Source organism: Sciurus carolinensis, chromosome 19, assembly GCF_902686445.1.
Source record: "Sciurus carolinensis chromosome 19, mSciCar1.2, whole genome shotgun sequence".
In the NCBI taxonomy this organism is placed as follows: domain Eukaryota; kingdom Metazoa; phylum Chordata; class Mammalia; order Rodentia; family Sciuridae; genus Sciurus; species Sciurus carolinensis.
Genome location: NC_062231.1, coordinates 3,181,616 through 3,206,457, shown reverse-complemented (window position 1 = coordinate 3,206,457; position 24,842 = coordinate 3,181,616). Strand labels below are relative to the sequence as shown.

At 41.7% G+C, this 24,842-nt stretch overlaps 1 protein-coding gene across 1 annotated transcript in view; it reads right to left on the bottom strand.

The window, feature by feature from the left end:
- Positions 1-384: 384 nt before the first annotated feature.
- Txnrd3 (thioredoxin reductase 3) overlaps positions 385-24,842 on the bottom strand; it is a 42,106-nt gene continuing 17,648 nt past the window's right edge. Inside the window, exons 7-16 of the mRNA XM_047534922.1 lie at positions 24,347-24,489; positions 21,944-22,059; positions 19,731-19,956; positions 18,269-18,361; positions 10,492-10,568; positions 9,800-9,956; positions 7,652-7,759; positions 3,082-3,177; positions 1,588-1,722; positions 385-1,179 (exon numbers count right to left, since the gene is read on the bottom strand). Of these exons, the coding sequence (XP_047390878.1) occupies positions 1,117-1,179; positions 1,588-1,722; positions 3,082-3,177; positions 7,652-7,759; positions 9,800-9,956; positions 10,492-10,568; positions 18,269-18,361; positions 19,731-19,956; positions 21,944-22,059; positions 24,347-24,489 (1,214 nt within the window). The 3' untranslated portion in view covers positions 385-1,116. The remainder of the gene's footprint in view (positions 1,180-1,587; positions 1,723-3,081; positions 3,178-7,651; positions 7,760-9,799; positions 9,957-10,491; positions 10,569-18,268; positions 18,362-19,730; positions 19,957-21,943; positions 22,060-24,346; positions 24,490-24,842) is intronic.

The window sequence follows — 24,842 nt, the reverse complement described above, 5'->3', positions numbered from 1 at the left end:
ACATTGGCAGCACAATGCCTGACTGCAGGTGGTGTTCTGTACTTGCTTGCTGGTTCTAGAATTTACTTTTAAAATTTATGCCCAGAAATTCTGACCACAAAAGTACGTAATCACGTAGCCCTGGGCTAAATGGCTAGTATACCTCTCAAGAGAGCTAGAGGCCTGCAGGAGCCTCTTGCAGAATTGGGTCACTGTGTTTCCTCAGGAACATAGAGGTTGTCCTTTGACCTTGGGTAGGCCTCTCTCTTCAAGGGCCTTTTAGGTGCAGACGTGTGTAAGTTCAAATAAAATCACTAAATATCACTGTTGGTCTGAACTTGTCTATCATTAAACAGATTATGATTGACTAATTTTCACCAGTTTGAAAACAGATTTCACATAATATAGTACTGAAAACATCTTTTAATATTACTCTTAAAAATCAACAAGAAGAAATTCAAGTATCTTTCTCTTGCATGAGAAGTCACACCAGTCTAGAGATACTAACAAGAGAGAATAACTTCAAGGCCATTGCACACGAGGGTGGAGCTTGAGTCTGGGTGTGGCCAGCAGGCTGAACTGCACCTTCGAGGACAGCTGACTGAGACCCACAGCTGGTGCAGAGTCCTCGGCTGCTGTACCCCGTCCTCTACAGTCCGCGACTCGTGCATTAACCAAATGCCACCAACCCAGGAGCGCGTGTGCATTCCAGGCCTGCACACTGGAAAACTGGCTTTTCCTAGCCAGTTTCACTGTTGAGAAAAATTTCTTCATAGAAGCAACAAAGTGGGAATAAAAACAGTAGCAACTGAAAGTTAGCTTAGGTTAACTGTGCTGCCCAAGATGTCCAGGAGGGAAGGTCAAGTCTGACGCACGAGAGGGTCGGCCGTGGCTCACCTCGCCAGAGGGTTCCGAGCCAGGGCGTCAAGGATGCAGCCTAACTGCCACTCACGTCAGTCAAGACGACCACAGGCCCCTGCTGCTGTCCCGTCTCCCTGTCTCCCTGTGCATCTCTGTGCTGTGAAGACCCTGTACTGGTCTCCCAGCAGCAGAGCAGGTGTCGTGGGCACAGAGGGTTACTGTCCTTGAAGGAAAGGACCACACGACAAGGAGAACCCAACAGCAGCAGGGCTACCCTCAGCAGCCTTTCTGAGTGACGTCCAGTCCCGAGGACTTGGTGATTTCCAAAGTCGTGAACACCTGTTTGCAAGAAGGAGCAAAACACACAGATGTTTAGACGTCATCACTGCTTTTAAAGAACACATTCTGAATACCACATGAGTCTTTAAAATATACAAGGTAGTGACGGATGAAAAATCCTGACAATGTACATATATATATGTACCAGGGATTGAACCCAGGGGAACTAAACTCCCGAGCCACCTCCACAGCCCTTTATATATTTTATTTAGAGACAAGGTCTTGCTGAATTGCTTAGGGCCTCGATAAGTGACTGAGGCTGGCCTCCAACTTGTGATCCTCCTGCCTCAGCCTCCTGAGCCACGGGGATTACAGGCGTGGCCACCGCGACCAGTGCGACAATCCATTCCATAACAGTTTTTCAAAGTACACTGATTAAAGTCAATTCATAACTCCCCTGTGTCCTACCTCCCCACATGTGGGGTGAATTCCGATGGTGTTATCGAGCAGCTGTTTGGTGAGCCCACATTTCATTGCAGCGGCAAATCCTTGGGTAATCTCACCGGCATTTGGTCCAAGAATATGAAATCCTATCACTCGATCCTTTAATACAGGAACAAAACAAAGAGAATCCTAAGAGGTTAATGGTCTGAAAAGGAATCTATTCACTCCAAGTTCAGTTAAAATTTACAGCCTCTCCTACAGGAGGACTCTAATGTTGAACTGAGCAGAGAACATTACAGTGAAAGGGAGCCTCTGTAAGAATCTGTTAAATGAGCCAGTAAATGCACATCCAGAGTTAATTTGCACTCAAATTTACTAGAACAAGCAATTTACCCACTGCATGAAGGAGTTCATTAGTATGATGTAAATTTCTGAATTATGCTGAGATAGGGCTAAACAACAACATAACAAATCTGAATTAAAGTCCGACACTGGGATAATTCTAAGGCACTGGATGTTGCTGCAAAGGCAAGAGACAGCCAGCCCAGGAAGCAAGGTGCCCCTGCGCCTCCTGAAGCAGAAAGCAAGGAACAGCCAACACAAGGCTGTCGCCCAGGTCTGCATGCCCCGAGGTCTGGGGTGCGCGGAGGAGCAGCGCTCTGAGGTCAGAAGCAAGATTCAGAGTCAACTTCCAAGGTCAGCGTGCAGCATAGGCTGTTCTTGGTCAATATTTGCTCAGCAGATTCTGAACTGCATTTTTTCTTTTCTTTTTTTAATTTTTTTTATATAGTTGCAGATGGCCAGAAAGCCTTTGTCATGTGGTGCAGAGAACAGAACCCAGTGCCTCACACGTGATAGGCGAGTGCTCTGCCACTGAGCCACAACCCCAGGCCTACATTTGATATTCTTTAAGGAGCAAGTCATTGGCAAGCTGAGTTCTTAGCTGACACAGGAGGGACACTCTCCCCCTGGGCCATGGGGCAGAGGGCCCCCTAGTGATGGGACCTGCTGCCTCTTTAATGCAAAACTGCCCGCACTGGGCTCTGTCCCCAGAGTCCCGCTTTGTGCGAGCTTTCCCTTCCAAAGGCTCCAACGTACGTCGGTCTGTTCAGAAAATGCACCCAACACACCTCATCCTGTGCAGGTGACACCACCAATTTTCACATGCATGCAGTTCTAAACCATCAAGTGATCGGGAAGGCTCTGGACAGGGACAAGTGTCACTGATGTATTCTGAGAGGGCACTGCTAACCTCCGAGCATACCCTGTCGCTGCTGGCCCTCTGCAGACACATTAACAGGAGGACACCGTGAAGGTGCTCACTTGTGCCAAGAAAGCTATCGCTGAAGAGATCATAGAAATTCAGACCCTAAGAATAAAAGCTACATTTTGAAATTAAAGCATTTAGGGCTCGGGGTCTAGCTCAGGCATGTATGAATCCTAGGTTTGATCGCCAGTGCCACAAAATCGATCCATCAATCAAATGACAGTACTTCCGCTGCCAGTCATGATACGTACACTGTCAAATTTGTTGCAAATTATCTTTGCATAACAAGTATTGTTGTCTCTGCCAGCCACGGTCCATTCAAGAGGCCAGAACAAAGTATGGTATACCTAGAGGATGAGAACAGAGACATCACCAGATTAGCCTACACAAAAACCACTCCTTGGTATGCTCTTTCATTCTATAAGGATAAGTCTCTATAATAGCATTCAGAAATTTCCAGTTTGATGATCCCAACCTGACAGAGCGGATGAGAGCATTTGGGCCAGAACGCCTGAAATATCAGCTAAAACGTAAGTGTGTTGACTTTGTTTTTGTTCCACTGTTAGCCAAAAAAATAAATGTCCTACTAACTAAAGTCAATTTTCAGACATTTACAGAGTACTAAGCCAACATACCATACGGGTGTGGGCTGAAAAGACTTTGAGACTCTACCTACAGCGTTCATATTCAAACAAAATCTAGGAATGCTAGATGAAATAAGATAGTTCCAGCCATTTGAAGAAATGAAGTGTGTAACCTGTGTCACTTGAAAGCAGGGACCTCGTCCTTCACGTTCCCATCCCCTGAGACCTCACACAAGGGCCCTGGGGGAGCCTCTAGCGTCCTCAATCTGACTCAGTTCTCCAAAAGGCAGAACAAACCTCACCTGCCTCTCCGCTTGCTCAGGATGGCTACCTTCTCCCTGTGTGGCTCCTGTGAATCACTCCACACCAAAGGTAAAAAATTAATGTTTGGGGACAAAAGAAATGTATTCTGAATTATGATTCACATTGGATGAATTTAAATCGAAAAAAAAAATTCAACTGGGCGCGATGGCGCACACCTATAATCCCAGTGGCTCAGGAGGCTGAGGCAGGAGGATCGCAAGGTCAAAGCCAGCCTCAGCAGAAGGGAGGCCCTCAGCAACTCAGTGAGACCCTGTCTCTAAATAAAATACAAAATAGGGCTGGGGATGTGGCTCAGTGGTTGAGTACCCCTGAGCTCAATTCCGAGTACCAAAAAAAAAAAAAAAAAATCCAACTATACAGTCATTTTAAATGTTAGGGAAGTACCCATTGCTGGTGCACATGTACATCTAAGTGAAATTTTTATTAAAAAGGTATCAGTAGGCTGAGAGTGGTGGCGTATGCCTGGCATCCAGTCACTTCAGAGGCTGAGGCAGGAGGATCTCAAGTCCAAGGCCAGCCTCGGTCATTTAGTGAGACCCTGTCTCAAAATAAAAAGGGCTGGGGATATAGCTCAGTGGTAGACTGCCGCTGAGTCAATTCCCAGTACACTCAAAAAAACTGAATTTTACTTTAAGCAAATTATAACACGTTTTTAAAAATTGAAGACAAAAGAGGTCCTAAGCTCTGATCTTACATTCAGGGTTCACTGGATTTGAGCTTTACTGTCGGATGATCTAAGTGGGAGGGTTTACATGGGGACCCCATTCATGTTGCCTCAGGGCTTCTTAGAGCCTCCATAGAAATAAGCTCCATCAATCTCTGGGCAGAACAGGATGAAGGGCTGGTGGCGGACTCCTGGGATCTGAGTGGAGGGAGGTCTGCGGTGACAGTGATGTTTGTTTATTGAGATGTGCTGCTCCAGCCCCCAGGCCTCCTGTCCTTCCTGGTGGCCCTAGTCAAGAGACCCTGGGTCTTCACCCTCTCCAAAGCACGCCCTTCCAGATATTTGCCAGCCTGGGGACAGTGCCCTGCAGAGTGGTGACAGGCACAGATCTCACTGTCTCTTAAGTGGACTTTCGAACAGTCCACTTCCTCTGGCTGACCACCCCCACACCCGTCTGTCCAGGTCCCCCTCCAGAGGAGCAGGGTGTCAGCCATTGTTGAGATTTTCATACTTTGTTGTAACATGAGACTGGTGTCTTGCCTTCCCCTTCGCCTGCTTGACTATTTTTTAAATCTCTGGGTGACTTGCTACTCAGCCATTTGTTGTTCTTTGTTTTTGCTGTTCATCTACTATAGCCTTAATGGTGCGTCCTTCCCAAATTCCTATGTTGAAATACTAACCTCCAGGGCAGGGAGGTGGGCCCTTTGGAGGTCTTGGGGTGATGGGGAGCCCTGATCAACATGATGAGCGCCTCCATAAAAGAGGTCACAGAGGGCCGCCTTGTTCCCGCCACCAGCTGAGGACACATTGAAAAGACAGCCATCTATGAACCAAAAGGAGGTCCCTCCCCAGACACCAAATCTGCCTTGATCTCGGATCCTCAGCCTCCAGAACTGTAAGAAATAAATCTCTATTGTTTATGAGCTACCAAGTTTTGGTAGCTTGTTGGAGCAGCCTGAACAGATTAGACATCATCCTCGACAGTTTTTTAAAGTCTATACTTTTCCCTCATCACTCGTGTCTTTGGCACAGCATGTTGTTATGAAAAAGTCTGAGGTCTGCCTGGTTCTCTGTCCCACGGGGGATGACCAGCTTTCTCTGCCTGGATTCTGAAGGATCAATAGCTTCAACAAAGGGTATGTTTGGGTCAATCATGCTCCATCGATTTCTCTGGAAGAAGGTATGCTATTTCAATCTTTAGGTGAAGATCTTATTTAGTACTAGGGATGTTTTCTTCTGTTAGTTTTCTGAATACTACATTGGAGGTTCCCCAAATGCTTCCATAATAGGAATTAAAAACCTAAATCGATCAAATTGTTGGTTCTGTAAAAATGCAAAATCTGAGTGAATAAAATAGGTGAGTGAATTTGCCTGAGGGGAAATATCTAAAAGTAAGCCCACAGACTTGGAGAACTTATTTCTGATGAAATCCTTCCTTTATCTGGGGTGTGGCTTTCTTTCCACATCCATCTACTCTCGTGCCTGCCTTTCTATCTTAATTTCTCACTGACTGCAAATGATTTTTAAAAGCATTAAATCCATAATGATGATCATTAATTTTCTACAACCCAACACCTAACAGGATGGCTCATTACTGCAAATACTGAAAGTAAAATACAAATTCTCAAAGCATCTATCTAAAATAATGTTATAAAGATTTTTTGTTGTTGTTTTTGGTACTAGGGATGCCCTATTAATGTTTTATTTAGAAACAGGGTCTCACTAAGTTGCTCAGGGCCTTACTAAGTTGCTGAGGCCGGCCTCCAACTTGCAATCCTCCTGCCTCAGCCTCCCAAGTCGCTGGGATTACAGGCTCAAGTTTTAATCATACATTTTCCCACCCCTGGAAATGTAAACAGAAGTATGTCCTTAGGCCAGTGAACTAGGGAATAGCAGTGTTATGATTTAAAGAAAATTCCTAGTAATAAATTAAATTATACAATTAAAATGCCATCAAGGAAAGGGACTAAGATTTTAAATACTTTTTTCTTAAAATAGCAAATAGTAATGATCTTTAGAGTCTTTTTATTTCTGCTTCTCCTTCCTATGTTAGAGGGTATGCAGTAGAAGGTGAATTCAGCTACATACCAAAATTCTATGCAATCAAATGTTGTTAAAGTTGTTATAGCTGGAAAATATCTTCTGAGGAATCTGAACGGTGCACAGCCAGCAGACCACCCTGGGGCTGCTCATCTGACTTGCCCCAAGGCCATCAGTAGTGCAGGCTCCCAACGGAGTGCAGGGATGCCTGGCCCAAGGCAGGCAGCCAAATGTCCTCCCCCGTGATGTGCAATTATGACCGAAAAACAGTCTATCAGATCAGGGTCTCCTAAGATCAGAACTACAGGATGAACAAAGGAGCAGAAGAAAGGCCATATTCTCACTGCTACGTGCATTCCAGGGGCAATAAAATCTATCCACAGCCAGGCGCAGTGGCACATGCCTGTCATCTGAGCAGCTTGGGAGGCTGAGGCAGGAGGATCGCAAGTTGGAGGCCAGCCTCAGCAACTTAGTGAGGCCCTAAACAACTGAGCGAGACCCTGTCTAAATAAAATATAAAAAGGGCTGGGGATCTGGCTCAGTGGTTAAGCACCCCTGAGTTCAATTTCCAGTTTCAAAAACAAAAACAATCTCTCTGTAAAAACAGAATAACTGTGTGCACACATACATACATGCACACAGATCCCAAGGAAGTAAAAGAAAAAGTTGAGATGGTCTTCCAATGCCTTGATTCACTTCTAGCCTAGAATTCCCCAAAGATCTTTCTGTTTTGCGGGGGACTGAACCCAGGGGCACTTGGCCACTGAACCCCATCTATAGCCCTATTTTGTATTTTATTTAGAGACAGGGTCTCGCTGCTGCTGAGGCTGGCTTTGAACTCAAGATCATTCTGCCTCAGCCTCCTGAGCCACTGGGATGACAGGCATGTGCCACCATGCCCAGCTCCCCAAAGATCTTAAGATGACCTTGCACTTCACTGAACGAGCTTGCTCAAGTAGAACTTTGATACTTGTAACTCAAAAGTCCTAATTTACATATTCAGCTCCCTTCTTCCCCCAGTTGTATTCTTATTAGTTTGCTAGAAAGTTTAAATTAATTTCTAATTCACCTCCAATAGGAACATGATTTCCTAAAATAAAACCACTATAGCAACTTGCAAAATAACAAAATAAAAAGTGACTGCAAAGATAAACGGGTTGATTAGGAGGGAAATGCTTACAAAAGGAAATAATAAAAACCCAATCTTACTTCCAGATTCTCTTTCTTATATACTTCAATAGCCTTTTCTTCAGAAAATCCACAGCAACCATATTCCAGAGGTGTGAACACGGTAGTTGGAACGTTAATGTAATCACACTGAAAGATAAGCACATGATACTCTTAGTTGGTGACACTTTTTCAGCAAAAATCTATACTGCAAATATTTATAAAAGGATAATAAATGAGTCCAGTTAAAGGTAACTGATTCTGACAACATTGACAAATTCCAGTGACAGTCTGTTACTAACAGAGGACAGGCATGAGCCTCTGACCCGAGGGCCGAGCCCACACACTGGGTGGCCACCAGTGACCGGGACTCGCTCTCCCAAAGGCCAGACCTGGAAATATGAAGACCAAGGGGTAGAGGTGGGCGCTGCTCAGTTGTCCCTAGAAAGTAATGCTCCACGATGTCTGTTTTTTCCCAACCCCGTGATCTAGACCTGCCCTCCTGGATTCCTGGTGACCTTGAACTACGCTACTGCACCGGAAGCTGAGACCACCCCTCAGCCACTGCGTATGTCATAGGGAGGCTAAGTCAACAGGTAGCTCAACAGTGCTGGAGTGAGTGACTGTCCCCAAACATCAAGGGCCAGGAGGAGTGTGGTCATCTCTGAAGTCATGTGGTCAGGACAGAACCATCTTCGGAGCCCTTATCACACTGAGTGAGAGAAAAGTGGACATTTCAGGGAGACTGTGGACACTGAGTAGTCTTCCAGCAGCTCCTGTGGACCCACTGTGGAAAGAGAGGGGTACCTCAGGTGGCCCTGCTGCCCGGGAGGGAGATGCCCTCCCGGAGGGGTCCACACGACAGATCCACACATTCAGGAGAGAGAGCAAACATGGCGCATGAGTTACCGTGGAGTCGGGGTGACAGGTTTATGCAGGTGGTTGTTCTAGTATTCTCTCTGTGGTCTGTCATCTTTCTAGAAGAAAGCTTGGCGGAAGTAAGGTCTTTGTTGGTTCCCCATGGCCTAGAGAAGGCTTTATGATTCTCCACAGGAGCTTCAGGGGTTTCTGATGATCTGACACCCTATCAATCTTCCAGGGTCCTTCCCGAACGGACTCTGCTATCCCCAGCCGTTCTGTGCGTGGACACCTGAGAGTGCTGTATGCACTGTGGGTGGGACAGTTCTCTGTGGGGACAGCACCTTTAGCACTCCTCACGCCTCAGCACAAACAGAGCACTGCAGCCTGCTGCGCTCTCATCTGAGTTACCAGCTTACCTACCAGAAAAGGCCTTTGCTTCGCCTCTGGATTACTCATCCTACAAAGACTACCCAGGATATGGGATCACAGGATGTGAACTGGCTTTACATATGGCGAACCTGAGGTCCTGAGAAGTGAGAGGAGCTGACCAAGTTCATGCACCAAGTAGGCACTAAAGCCACGGAGAGAATCCTGGCAGCTGAGGGCTGCTTCTGGTCAGTTCCAAGCAACTGTTCCTTTATGAAGCCCTTTCCCATCCTTCCATTAGAATTCAGGAATCCTTTCACTGGCCCCCAAGCGACTGACTCAGCCCTCTCTGGCACCTGATCATATTTTGTCTTATGATTCAGCTGTGCCTGTCTGACTCATGACCTCCACCCACCTGGCAAGCCCCGGGGGCTGTTCTGTGTATCATCCAGAACGACACCTTGTGCACAGTGAAAAGTCAAAAAATGTTTGTTTTTAATACTTATTACATAGTAAGTGGATTGCAAATTATATCTCTGAGGATCCCTTTACTTGGAAAACAAGCACACAAGGTATCAGTTATGTATGCTGATTTTTGAAATCAAAATTTTGATCAAGATATTATTAAGGCTGGGAATGAGGTTCTGTGGTACAGCAGGTGCCTGGCATACACGAGGCTTGGGAGTCAATCCCCAGCGCGCACGCGTGCGCGCGCACACACACACACACACACACACACACACACACACAATGACAATAAGAAACTTATATTAGTAAGAAACTTACCTTAGGGATTTAATCCAGGGGTATTTTACCACTGAGCTTCACCCTCAGCCCTGTTGATTTTGTTGAGACAGGGTCTCCCCAAGTTGTTTGGGTTTTCACTGAGTTACTAAGACTGGCCTTGAACTTGGGATCTTTTGCCTCTCGCTTCCCAAGTCGCTGGGATTACAGGAAACTTACTTTTTCTAAAGAGGCCCCAAAGAGTCTTCGAGCTAGCAGCTTGCCAGCCTGGATAGCAAGAGGAGTCAGCTCCGGTTTACCCTCCAACACATCGCCAATGGCGTAGATGTGAGGCACGTTGGTCTGTTCCATATCATTTACTGGTATCTTGCCATTCCTCATAGTGTTTGAAAAGGAAAAAAAAAATTATAGTGACTGACAGTTATGGGCTGAATAACACTATTTCAAAAGACTGAATACACAGAGCAAAGTCTTCCCTCTAAGAACTTGTGCACCTCAGGTTATCAATAATCTATAAAATAAGTGGTTTCAAATAATAAGAAAATGTCTCTGGTCCTTAAGTCGTGCACCCTGCTCTGTGACTGTCTCCAGACTTCCTCCACAGGCAGACTTAGAGCTCTGGAATTTTTCTCCTTCCCTAAGGACGTAAAAATTCATCAAAATCTCAAATTACAGGTGAATATCTTTTCAGTTTTTTAATTGTTGTTGAATGCCTGAACTCTTTAAGACAATAATAAGAGTAACTGATTGATTGATGAAGGAATTAACACAGAGCAGGCATGGTACTTATTGGGAGATAAACTGAAAGCATTAAAATTTTATATCTTAGCAATTATTTGAGAATTTCCAAGAGGGAACCTACAATCAATTTTGCTTTGTGTGGCAACAGGGCCATGATCCCAGACACTTACTTCTCGTTGATTTTGACACCAATCTTCTCCAAGCCTAATTTCCTTGTACACGAGTCACGACCAATGGCGAGCAAAACCTTATTTAGAGGAAGATCAAAAAAACAAATTGTCCATAATAGGGCACATCGCTAAAACTTCTTCAGACATTCAAAGGACAATAATGAAGTATGAGCAATCTATGCCGGTATATTGGTTAGCTTAGGGGAAGGAGTTCTTCCAAGTACAACTTATTAATCTTACACACAAAAGTCTGGGTAAGTCTATGTTGTGGGCTGAACCGTGTCTACATGCTGAAGTCTTAATCCAAGTGTCTTAGATGGTGGCAATACTTGGAGACAGGGCCTATAAAGAAGTAATTAAGGTAAAATAAGATCACACAGGTTTGTCCCTTCTGAGGTTTGGATATGGATCTCCCAAAGGCCCTTGTGTTAAAGGCTTGGTCCCAGTCTCTGGCACTATTGAGAGGGAGTAGATAGAGCCTTTGAGAGGTGGGGACATGCCCTCCAAGGAAATTGTAGGACTTTGGTCTCTTCCTCTACTCTTTTTGCTTTCTGATCACCATGAGGTGAGCAGCTTCTTCCACCATATGCTTCTGCCATGATGTTCTACCTGGTCACAGGCACCAAAGTAATGAGGTCAAGAGACCATGTAATGAAACTTGCAAAACTTTTCCTCCTTTTAAGTTGAATTATCTCAGATATTCTGTTACAGTAACGGAAAACTGACTAACACAATCTTAATCCAGTAGGAGTAATGTCCTTAGAGGAAGAAATTAGGACACAGAAAACCATCAAACAGGAGAGGACACAGTAAGATGACAGTCATCTGCAAGCCAAAGAGAATCACAAGCGAAAACAAATGCCATGACTACTTGATCTTGAACTTACAGTCTCTGGAACTGAGATAAAATAAAGGTATGTTGATTAAGCCAGTCGGTTTGGAGTTTTGGTTACTATGGCCCGTGCTTTCCATTACTATGACAAAATACCTGAGACAGATGACTTAAGAGAAGGAAAGGTTTATTTTGGCTGGCAGTTTCAGAGGTTTCATTTCATGGTCACTTGGTCCTGTTACTCTGGGTCTCTGGTGACCCAATACATCATTGAGGGAACACACAGTGGGGGAGGCCTGTTCACCTCACGGTGGCCAGGAAGCAAAAAGACAAACAGGAAGTCAAGGTCACAATGACCTAACTTCCTTCTACTAGGCTCCACCACTTCAATATTCTACCACCTTCTAAGAGCACCAAGCTAGAAGTCAAGCCTTTAATACATAGGCTTCTGGGGGACATTTCAGATCCAAACCATTCATCGACCTAGCAAACTGATATACCCTGTATGCATTAAAATGACAAAATTTACAATATATAAAGTTCCTATAAATTAACTCCAAACCCAGATGGCTTTTCTGCTTACAGTCTTTGGCATGCTTAAGAAACAATACTAATATTTTACAATCTTTGAGGCTAGTCTGGACAACTTAGTGAGACCAACAGCTCTAAATAAAAGATAAAAAGTGCCAGGGACATATTTCAGGGGTAGAATGCTTGCCTATCACGTGTGAAGCCCTGGGTTCCACCCCCACTATTGCAAAATCAAGAACAAAACAGATAAGGACATTAAAAGAAAAGAAAATCACATAAGTCCCTACTCTTCACAAACATAGATGTAGAATTCTTAATGAAATGTTAGCAAACTGAACACAGAAACACATATAAAAAGAATATCATGACCAAGTGGAATTTGTCCCCTGAATGCAAATTTAACATACAAAATCCATCAATAAAATTCATCCTTAACAGGATAAAGAAGAAAACAATAATCATCCTAATAGCTGCATTTGATGAAATTCAACACTCCTTCATAATGAAAACAAACTTCTCAGACATGAAGAATTTTTAGAAAGTTCTTCAACTGAATAAAAGGCACGTGTAAAAACTTACAGGTCACCTCCTAGCAATGACGGAAGATTGAATGCTTCACTCCTAAGATTGGGAATCAGACAAGGGAGTCTCTCACAATTCCTAGTTAACCCTGGCCTAGAGGTTCTTAACCCCTGCAATGAGGAAAGAAATACACAAAAAGCTTGCAGATTAGAAAGGACTAAAAAAAGCTATTTTCACTTGTAGACATAAATCCTAAGTGGCTACTTACTACCAGGTCAATAAGCCCCCCATATTCGCATTTCTGTATACTACCAACAAACCATTGAAAATTAAAATTTTTTAAAACATCATTTACAGTAGCTTGAAAATCATGAAATACTAAAAGAAGTCTAGCAAAATGTGCGAAAGAGTTCTAGAACACAATGATAAGCATCATGAAAAGAAACAAAGGAATAAATAAATACATGGAAAGATATGTGAGGTCTGTGTCCTTGAAAAGTCAGCCCTGTTAAGGTGGCAGTTCATCCGGGACCAGAGTGTGGCTCCGTGGTAGACACATGCTTGACTTGCATGAGGCCCGGGGTTCAGTCCCCAGCACCAACAAATCAAAACCTGTCAGTCCTTCCAACCTGATCTATAAAATAAATATAATCCCAATCAAAATCCAAGCAGACCCTTTTAGAAGCTGAAAGGCTGCTTTTAAAACACAGGGAAATGTAAAGCCCATAAAGAAAATTGGAGTTTTTTCTCTGCCTGATCTAAAACTTACTGCAAAGCGTCAGTAAGTTGGTGTGGTGGAGCACATGCCCATAAACCCAGCGACTCAGGAGGCTGAGACAGGAGGATCGAGAGTTCAAACCCAGCCACAGCAACTTCGCGAGGCCCTAAGCAAGTCAGCAAGACTCTGTTTCTAATAAAATATAAAAAGGGTTGGGGATGTGGCTCAGTGGTTAGCACCCCTGGGTTCAATTCCCAGGTACCAAAACAAAACAAAACAAAATTTCAGCAATCTAACCCATGTGGTCCTTGGGGAAAAGTACAAAAAGACAAATGGTCTGTGGCTGAAGAGTACAGAGACACCCACCGCCCAGTTAAATGGTCGAATGATTTCAAGCATCAAGCATAATTCAATGGAGAAAGGAAAGACTGTTCAACAAATGGTACCAGATATGGAAGAAAAAGAACCTCGATTCTTACATCACACCATACATAAAAATTAATTCAAGAGGACTTCAGACATAAAAAATAAAACAGTAAAGCTTCAGAAAGAAAGCACAGAGATATCTTCATGACCTTTGGGGAAGCAAAGATTTCTCAGAACTACAGAGAACACTAACCATAAAAGAAAAAGCAGAAACCAGGCTTCATAAAAATTTAAAAACCACTGCTCATCAAAAGATACTATTAAAAATAAATAGGCAAGTCACAGATGGGAAGAAACTATTCGTAATATGTGTATCTGAAGAATGAATATTACCCAAGATGTTTACAGGGTTCCTGAAATACAGGAACAAGAATTCAAATAATCCAACAACAATGGCCAAAGACTTGAGTGGACACTTCATAAGGGAAGATATACGAATGTCCAGACAGAACCAGAAAAAGTGCTATACGTCACTGGTCATCAGGAAAATGCAAATTAAAACCAGGGCGAGATTCCACTACCCACCACTAGAATGACTAACACGAACGTTGGAGAACATGGAAGATTGGTGAAACATATAAAACCCACAAACCCCACCCTGGTTGAAGCAAAAACAAAATCTGGCTGAGAGTGTTGAGTGCTTTCATTGTAGGTTGAGTGCAGGTTTATCCCTGCACTACAAAAATAATTTTAAAAATTCACAAAGTGTAGAAATATCCTATGATCAAGCCATATCGTTCCTGGATATTCATCCAAGAGAAATTAGTACAAGAACACAAAAAACTTTTTTTGGGGGGGGATTGAACCCAGGGACACTCAACCACTGACTCATATCTTCAGCCCTTTTTAATATTTTATTTACATACAGGGTCTCACTAAGTTGCTTAGGGACTCGCTAAGTTGCTGAGGCTGGCTTTGAACTCCTGCCTCAGCCTCCTGAGTCGCTGGGATGACAGGCATGCACCACCGTGCCCAGCCCACAAAAAGTTTTAAACAGGAAATATTCTCAGTAGTTTTAATCACAATAGCCCAAGATGAAAAGAACAAGGGTTTCCAAACACAGGAAAGGAAATGAACTGTGCTCTACTCATCTAATGGATGCAGTAAGAGAACAAAGAATGTGCACGCAACGTGGATGAATCCTAAAATCATCAACCTGAATGAGTACCATGTACTGAGAAGAAGAGCACATGGTGTCTGGTTCTGTTTATGGGATGTCGAGGATGGGCAATAGCACCATGGTAACAGAATCCAAGCAGTGGTTGGTGAGGGGTGGGGACTAGGAAGGGGCTCAGGAGAGGATTCTGGACTCACGGTCATGTTTTGCTGCCTTTGAAGGAGTGTGGACTGTGTGAACAGGTATACGTGTCCAAACCATTTAGACTGTGTATCTAAGATGTGTGCATTTTCACATGTAAATTATGCCTCATTTCAAATATCAATAACTTTTAAAAGTTAGATATCCTGAACAACTTTATACAGATACATTTGAAAACTTAGATGAAATGGACTAATCCTAGAAAAATATAATCTACTGAAAGTAACTCAGGAAAAAAAATGTAACATCTTTAAAAATTCTTTGATCATTTGCCGGGCACAATGGAGCATGCCTATAATTCCAGTGGCTCAGGAGGCTGAGGTAGGAGGATCTCGAGTTCAAAGCCAGCCTCAGCAAAAGTGAGGTGCTAAGCAACTCAATGAGATCCTGTCTCTAAATAAAAAAATACAAAATAGGGCTGGTGATGTGGCTCAGTGGTCAAGGTCCCCTGAGTTTAATCCCCAGTACCAAAAAAAAAAAAAAAAATTATTTGATCATTAAACAAACAGAATCAGTGTTAAAATATATCTCCTAGAAAATTCTAGATCTATATGGTCACATTAGAGAATTCCATCAAACATAAAAACCCATTCTAATATCACACAGATGTTGCCAGAAATAGAAAAGAAAGAAAGATACTCCTGACTTCTTTTATGGGCTACAATCACCTTGAAACTTAACTAGAAAAAAGTTCAATATGTGAAAGAAAAATCATATGCCCATATGATTCATATATAGAGAGGCAAAAAATCTAAACCCAACCTAGCATCACCCAAAGCTGACTAAACATGAGAATATCAATGCCATCAAATACATTATGAGATTAAAGAATGAAAAGATCGTCAACAGCTGGAAAACAGCCATTATTACAACTGCACACCCATTCCTAATTTTAAAATAAAGTATTTTAGTCAGCTTTGCCTCATGGGTAAAATACCTAGAAAAGCAGCCGAAAGGAGGAAGTCCTAACAGGCAGCCCCAAGACCCTCCTCCAAATAATCTGTTTGTCTAAACCCTGAATGGATGAACCCACAGATGAGGTCAAAGCCTCATCTCTTCCCCAATCCCACCTCCCAACGCTACACCAGGGACCGACCCTGCAACCTGTGCACCTTGGGGGACACCTCATATCCAAACCACAACATCAAGAAACAAATAGGAAACAATGTCTTTAACTTGATAATCTGCTGAAACCTTGCAGAAAACATTACTTCTCCAATAATGAAACACTGAAAACTTTCCTGTGGATACTGAGAATAAGTCAAGACTGTTGCAATTGCCATTTCTTACTAATATGGTACTGGAGGTCCTTGCTCATGCACATACTCAGGAGAAAAAGTATTACAGTAGGAAAGCAGGAAGCAAAACTTTAAATATTCACCAGTTAAACGAACTTGTATACAGTAAATCTAAAATCACCTAAGAATAAATTATTAAATGAGTTTAGCAAGAATACTGAATACTAAATTTAAACACAAAAATCACCATTTCTACATACCAGCCATAGTTAAATTAGTATATTTTTTCCAAAAAACACTTGCAATTACATACAGATATATGCGTAGGAATGAATTTAACAGATGTTCTCTTGATCTCCATAGAACTAATTTAATTTAAAATAATAAAGTAATAATAATTAAATAAATTTGTTAGAAATAAAATACATTTAATAAAATTAATTTAATAGAAATATATTAACTTTGTTGGAAATCTATGCCATGTTCACGGATGATTAGAAGACTGAATATTGGCTGGAGAGATAGCTCAGTTGGTAGAGTGCTTGCCTTGTAAGCACAAGGCCCTGGGTTTGATCCCCAGCACCAAAAAAAAAAAAAAAAGAAAAGACTGAATATTGCCAAGAAGTCAAGTGTGTTTCTAAATGATTTATGGATCCAATGTAATCCTAATCAAAATCTCTTGGTTTTTGTTTTTTCATTTTTTAATGTATTTTTTGATCCCTTTTACGTTAAAATTATGCTAAAAAATCTTGTATATAACAGTTCGTAAAAAAAATGTATAGTTTCTGTCAAAACTGTAATCATATAAGGACTGTTTGCATCTAAAATATTCCACAGGTAAGTCAAAATGTTTCAGAATTTTGTATTGTTTATTCTTCAGAAAAAAAAATTGTTTACTGCTATTTTTAACTATAAAATACATTCAGTGTTTACTGCCAAAATTTGCAAATGAAGATATATATAAAATACCTAATTCCCCAGAAGTGAGCAACAATAACATTTCCATATATTGCTTCAAGATTTTGTTCTAGGGGTGGTGGAACGCTTGCCTAGCACATGTGAGGCACTGGGTTAGATTCTCAGCACTCCATCGAAATAAACAGATAAAATAAAGGCATTCTGTCCATCTACAACTATAAATAAATAAATAAATATTTTTTTAAAAGTTTGTTCTATGCAGTTACAATTACATATACTGTACCATGGTATTCTTTTTTTTAACTATGTTTTTTTAATTTTTACAGGCTGCGTTTTGATTCATTGTACACAAATGGGGTACAACTTTTCATTTCTATGGCTGTGCACAATGTACATTTATACCATTCATGTAATCGCACATGTACATAGGGTAATATTATCTGTCTCGGTCTAGTCTACTATCTTTCCTTCCCCCACCCCCTCTCGCCCCATTTCTCTCTACAAAATCCACAGTGCCTCTATTCTTCTCTTACCTCTCCACCCCCCCACACAATTATATATCATCATCCACTTATTAAGAACCTAGGACTTAGACCTGAAACCCTTCACCAAATATAAGAAAAAATAGGCCCGAATCTTCATCATGTTGGCTTAGAACCTGACTTCCTTAACAAGACCCTCAGAGCAGAAGAAATAAAACCAAGAATCAATAAATGGGATGGATTCAAACTAAAAAGCTTTTGCTCAGCAAAGGAAACAATCAATAATGTGAAAAGAGAGCCCACAGAGTGGGAGAAAATCTTTCCCATACGCACTTCAGATAGAGCACTCATCTCCAAAATGTATAAAGAACTTAAAAAACTTTACACCAAAAATACAAAGAACCCAATCAATGAATGGGCCAAGGAAATGGGCAGATACTTCACAGAAGATATACAGGTGATCAACAAATATATGAAAAAATGCTCATCATCTCTAGTAATTAGAGAAATACAAATCAAAAGCACCCTAAGATTTCATCTAACTCCAATGAGAATGGCTATTATCAAGAACACAAGCAATAATAAGTGTTGGCGTGGATGTGGGAAAAAAGGCACACTAATGGTACACTTATCATAAAAACTCAAAGGTGAGAAGCTCTACTATCCTCCACATTTATTCCACTCTTACGAAGAATTTTAGAAACATTAATCATAGTATAATTTTACCATGTTTCATCTCTGGTAATTTATGAACATGTTCAACCACTTACTGCTTATAAAATAAGTACTTACTGTGTTATAAACATCTTCGATAGTTTCTGGTCCTTCGGTGGATTTAGCCAATACTTTCAGCTTTCCAGGTGAACCTTTCTCCAACTGCTGAACCTATCAAGGATAAGTAATGTCATGATTCCATCTAAGGTGACAGGAAACCAATGGATCCCAGGGGGCAGACTTGTGTGTCTATCATGGTCTATGCGTGTTTGAGTGTATCTGAAGTCTTTGGACTAGGCAGAGATACAGAAAAGAACACTGTCCATGTTCCATATTGGAGGCTGAAAGGAATTAGCTGAGATTATTGGCAGCATAAAAGGAGAAATGAGCCAGGCGTGGTGGCACACGCCTGTAGTCCCAGCAGCTCAGGAGGCTGAGGCAGGAGAACTGCATTCAAAGGCAGCCTCAGCAACTTAGCAAGGCCCTAAGCAACTCAGCGGGGCCCTGTCTCTAAATAAAATACAAAATAGGGCTGGGGATGTGGCTCAGTGGTTGAGCACCCCTGAGTTCAATCCCTGGTACCAAAAAGACAAAGAAAAATGGAGAAATGAAGGACCCAAGTGGTGACAACCAGCCGGCAATTGTTAGGTATGAGTGCAGAGTTCAGGGAACAGGCTGGAACAGGAGCTACCAATCTGAGTCATGAGATGTAAATGTTTGAAACTAAAGCGCAGCCAGATCATCCAGGTTCAAAAAAAAAAAAAAAAAAGAAAAAATGCAGAGAAGAGGAGACAGGATGAGAAATAACGGATGCTGGTAATTACAGGCTGAGTCAGGGACTGGGTGTGTAGCTCAGTGGTAGCGCTCTTTCCCAGCAGGGATGAAGCCCTGGGGTTCAAACCCCAGTGACACAGAACACAAAACTAAAGCAAGCAAACCAGATTCTGGTGTTAAGAGGCTGAGGAGATGCGGACAGAAAGAACCACAGAGCAAGGAGCCACCAAAGGCAGGAAGGAGAGCGCTTCAAACAATAGGAATGGCAAACAAAAGGAATGTCAGCTTCGCCACATGCTGTCAGGAGGCCCAGTAAGGTGAGGACAGAGATGTGACCACTGGATCTCCCAAGGAGCAGCTTCAAAGGAATGGTAGAGACAGAAGCAGTTGGGAGTCAACTAACTGTGAAAAGGAGGCAAGAAATTACAAGTAGCATGTACAGAAGCTCTTTTTGTGATGAGAAAAGGAAAACTGGGGATCCCACCAGGAGTGGAGGGCTTATTTAAGATGGGACATGCTGAGAATAAGGGAAAAGAAAACAACTAACTGACGATGGGGTGTCCTGGAAAGAGCCTTCGAGAAGATCAAGGACACCTTCTCCAATGTAGGGGCAAAGGACATCCGTTTTGTAGTTTTTTTGTGAGGGTGGGTACACTATTTGAGTGCAGAGTAATTTATTTAATGAAATCAAGTAGGAAGGGATAAAATTTAAAAGTTAGAGAGTTAGAAAGAAAACAAAGGGGTTCCAAACGTCATCCAGACTTACCATCAGAGGTACGAATCTTCTTAAGAACTTAACGCCATGTTTCTCCATGTAGGAACCCACTTTCTCTGCCATTTCTTGATCAAAGCCGCGAAGGAGGACGGAACGCACCATGACTGTGACATCTAAGCCAAAGCCAGCAAGAAATCCCGCACATTCCAGGGCGACGTAAGAGGCACCCACCACTAACGTTTTGCCAGGGCAGTAAGGCAGGGAAAAGAGGTCATCACTGGAAAAGAAAAATGGAGAAAACAAGAGAGAGAGAACACCCAGTGAAATAAGGTGCAGAAGTGTCCATGTGTAATGACCGCGAGCTGGCCAACCAGCCATGTGGGCTTGAACGAAGAAACTCCACCGGAAACAGCCTTGGGATGTTTGTATCTGGGTCCACTATGGGGAGAACGTGGAGGGGTAAGTATACTTGGTTATTTTTCAACATCAAATAAGATCATAAGCAAAGTTTTAAAAAAACAAAAATAGAAAATATTAGACTGCACTGAAAAGAAAATGGTTGTTTTGGCAGTGTGTGTGTGTGTGTGTGTGTGTGTGTGTGTGTGTATGTAAGTCACTGAATGACAGTGCAATAAAAATGTATTTCTTTTCCCTACCTCCCTCCATATCTATCTATCTATCTTGTAGTGCATCTATATATCTAGTAGTCTATCTCGCTATCTAATATTCTATCTATAGTGTATCTAGCTATCTAATATTCTATCTAGTAGTCTATCTAGCTATCTAATATTCTATCTATCTAGTAGTCTATCTTGTATCTATCATCTAGAAGTCTGTCTTGTAGTCCATCAATGTATCTAGTCATCTATCTAGCTATCTAATATTCTATCTAGTAGTCTACCTTGTAGTGCATCTATCCATCTATCTATCTAGTAGTCTATGTATTTATTTGTCTTGTAGTCTATCTATCTATCTATCTTGTAGTGCATCTATATATCTAGTAGTCTATCTAGCTATCTAATATTCTATCTATAGTGTATCTAGCTATCTAATATTCTATCTAGTAGTCTATCTAGTTATCTAATATTCTATCTATCTAGTAGTCTATCTTGTATCTATCATCTAGAAGTCTGTCTTGTAGTCCATCAATATATCTAGTCATCTATCTAGCTATCTAATAGTCTATCTAGTAGTCTATCTTGTAGTGCATCTATCTATCCATCTATCTATCTAGTAGTCTATGTATTTATTTGTCTTATAATCTATCTATCTATCTATCTATCTAGTAGTGCATATATCTATCTAGTAGTCTATGTATTTATCTGTCTTGTAGTCTATTTATCTTGTAGTACATCTATCTATCTAGTAATCTATGTATTTATCTATCGTCTTGTAGTCTATCTTATAGTGCATGAATCTATCTTGTAGTGCATGTATCTATCTAGTAATCTATGTATCTGTCTTGTAGTCTACCTATCTTGTAGTTCATGTATCTATCAATCTAGTAATCTATGTATTTATCTATCTGTCATGTAGTCTAGCTAGCTAGCTAGCTAGCTATCTTGTAGTGCATATATCTATCAGTCTAGTAGTCTACGTACTTATCTATCTAGTAGTCTGTCTATCTTATAGTGCATCTATCTATCTATCTATCTATCTAGTAGTGCATGTATTTATCTATCTACCTTGTAGTCTATCTCTCTATCTTGTAGTGCATCCATCTATCTATCTATCTTCTATCTATCTTGTAGTGCTGGGGATGGAAACTTGGGCATACTGGGCAATTAACTCTACCACTGACCTACATCCCCAGTCCAAAAATGTATTCCTTAACACGAATCTGCTAAAAGAGTTCACAAGTCACTGAATGGTAGTATGCAAAACCTTCTTTTGGGATACATAGGAAACTCCCATTTCCTCTCTGTGCTGAGGAGAGCTGAGTTGCTCCTGACCATCTGGTTCCTATTTAGCCCATGAACACTAAACCCAAACACCAACTGTATTTGTTTGAAGCTTAGACTCAAATTCCTAGGCCATTTCCAGCAAACACTTAGGAGCATAGCATATTTGTGTGTGTGTACATTTTACCAAGGACATTGTTTACTTGATCTTATTTTCTTTGTCTTATTACTTGATTTAGCTTCTTACATTGTATGTACTTTTATTGGTCACCAATTCAAATCTTTTGTGGAATAAGAGTAAATAAATTGGAAACATAGACGTGATGCAATTTATTCAATTTAAAATGATCCATTTAATCTTACCTAGTAATACAGTATTCTTTATCTCCTTGGATTCCTAAGTACCGTGGCCTTTCACCCGTTGCAATGACAAATTTTGAAGCAGAAAAATAAGTTTCCTGTCCTTTTTTATTGGTTGCCTTGAAAAAAAAAAGAAAGTAAACTTCATTTATTCCATGCACACTATAAAGTGCATTGGACAAAACAGTCTCCACACTGAGAGGGGCTTCTCATTCAAAAGGATGGACCGATGTGCAGGAAACCATATGGTCAGCAATGTGGTCAGCACCGCCACAGACAATGAGGTCTTCACAAAATAGTCCCAACCCCACGTAAAGGTAAGAAAGTGAGATGATCTGAGAGAAATGGAACCCTGGAACGAAGAGCCCACCAGCAAGGGCTGGGGGTCGCGAGGAAAGCAAGTGGCCAGAAGTGAGTGGGCACAGCAGGCTTGTGTCGGGGGCGAAATGAAACAGACAGACAGGCGTCAAATGCAAAGGCCCCCACAGCCATTCTAGAAATGTCGGCCATGGGGAATCAGCAATGTTGTTGATCATTTGCATTTATACAAATAATTCAAAATGTATTTTCATGTCAAAAAATTCAAAATGCTAATGGAGGTTTGAATGAGTGGGATGGTATGATCTGTGGGAAGGAGGGTGGGCAGCCTGCTTAGGAGGGTCCTGAAAGACAAGCAAGCACAGGCTGTAGGGTAGAGGGCAAGAACCTGAAGTCTCTCACTGGAGCAGATGCAGATGCTGACATAATTGGCAGCTTTGGACACTGTTAGAGTGTGGGTGTCCCCAGAAGCCCCCGTGGAGACACTGCAGGAAGGTTCAGAGGGGACACGATCGGGTCCTGAGAGCCTCAACCTAGTCAGTGCCTGGCTCCCTGGGGGATCCACTGGGGGCACCTGGAGGCGGGTGGTGTGGTGAGGAGGTGGCACTGGGGCCTGGCTGTGGGGACACATGTGCATCTGGGAGTGGAGTCTCTCTCTGCCTCCTGGTCCCCAGGGGAGCTGCTTCCCTGCACCACACTCTTCCTCCATGATGTTCAGCCTCCCCTCAGGCCCGAGGAATGGAGCCGGCCGTCTGTGGACTGAGCCCTCTGCCACCCTGAGCCCCAATACACTTTTACTCCCCTAAAATTATTCTGGTCAGGTCTTTCAGTCACAGCAGTGAAAAAGTTGACTAAAACAGCTATTCAACCATCTGTACCAGGCATATTATTATTTGAGAAATAACAGTAACACTATTTCTACAGTGTTTCATATAATGATATGATTCAAATTGGTCCATGGAAGGTTTCTTTTTTTTGCTTGTTAGTTTTTAACCTGGTACTGGGGATGAAATCCAGGGCCTTAAACAGGCTAGCCAAGTGTTCTACCACTGCGCTACACCCTAGGTCCCCAAGTAAGGTTTTAAGGAACAGCTTTAAACGGACCACCTCAACTCAGATCTTTCTCAGATAACACCTGACTACAAAATAATGTGAAATCTTGTCAAGATGATCATACACTGTATTATCAAAGCAAAGTATAGAATAAAGCAGATGCTGAGGGTCATATCTGGCTATCTTTCTTAACTCCAATGGAAAATTTTGGTGTTCATTAAAATGATCTCATTTTCCTGTGTATTGATCTTATAGTATATAAACATTACAAATTAATATATAAAATAATATTAGATTATATTACATAAATAGTATATTACATGAAATAATTTTACATATTCACATAGTACATTCATGTACATGTATAATAGCTATTATTACATATATGATGATATTACTTTTACCAGTGCTTTTATGAATAATACATATAGGACTTTTAGGTAAGGTTTCACTTTTAGGAAGGATTCCACTGCTAAAATGTTGATCTTTTTAGTCTTTTGAACTTTGAACTCTGGTCTGAACATTTTCTGTTAGGATGGCAATAGATCCAAGGCAAACAATAGTTTTAAATGAAGAGTTCTTTGAAGTTCATAGTTGCTTGCTCTATTTCTGTAAGGTACATCATTGGGATTTTAATTGGAATTGCATTGAATCTGTATAGCACTTTAGGTAGTATGGCTATTTTGACAATATTAATTCTGCCTATCCAAGAACATGCGAGATCTTTCCATCTTCTAAGGTTTTCTTTAATTTCTTTCTTTAGTGTTCTGTAGTTCTCATTGTAGAGGTCTTTCACCTCTTTTCACTTGAGATTGATTCCCAAGTATTTTATTTTTTTCGAGGCTATTGTGAATGGGGTAGTTTTCCTAATTTCTCTTAAGCAGTCTCTTTCCATTTGCCCAGACGTGCAATCAACAAACAATGGGGAAACACAGTTCTGCACAGCCATGGGTGAACTGTGTCCGTGCAAGGTTAGGGCGAGTGCAAACAGGACTATGGAAAGGTCGAGAGAAGGGCAAGAAACCCAGACGCTACCTTGATTTTATGAAGGTCCACAAATTCTCCGTAGGCGTTGACATAGGCCACACCGTTTTCCCTCAAAGACAACCTGTAGCTCCAATTAAGAGAGCCAATGTGATTCTGGACTGCTTCTGTCATGGTCTCCCAGTTGTGTTTTACTGCAACAACCAGAGTGAAGGCACCAAGTGACTTTTACTTGTAATGGTAAATTATATACAGCTACGCACGAATTTCTATCTATTGATTTAAAAATCAAGGGTGGACAGAAGAAAATTAGCAACTTAAATCTTTCTTATGCCTGCTGCAGTGTATATCTCTTCCTATCTTATATCACAAAGCATGTTCTGAAAAGAAAAGAGGGAGCTAGGCGCCATGGTGCATGCCTGTCATCCCAATGGCTCAGGAGGCTGAGGCAGGAGGATCACAAGTTGAAGGCCAGCCTCAGCAACTTAGCAAGGCCCTAAGCAACTCAGTGAGACCCTGTCTCTAAGTAAAAAATAAAAAGGGTTGG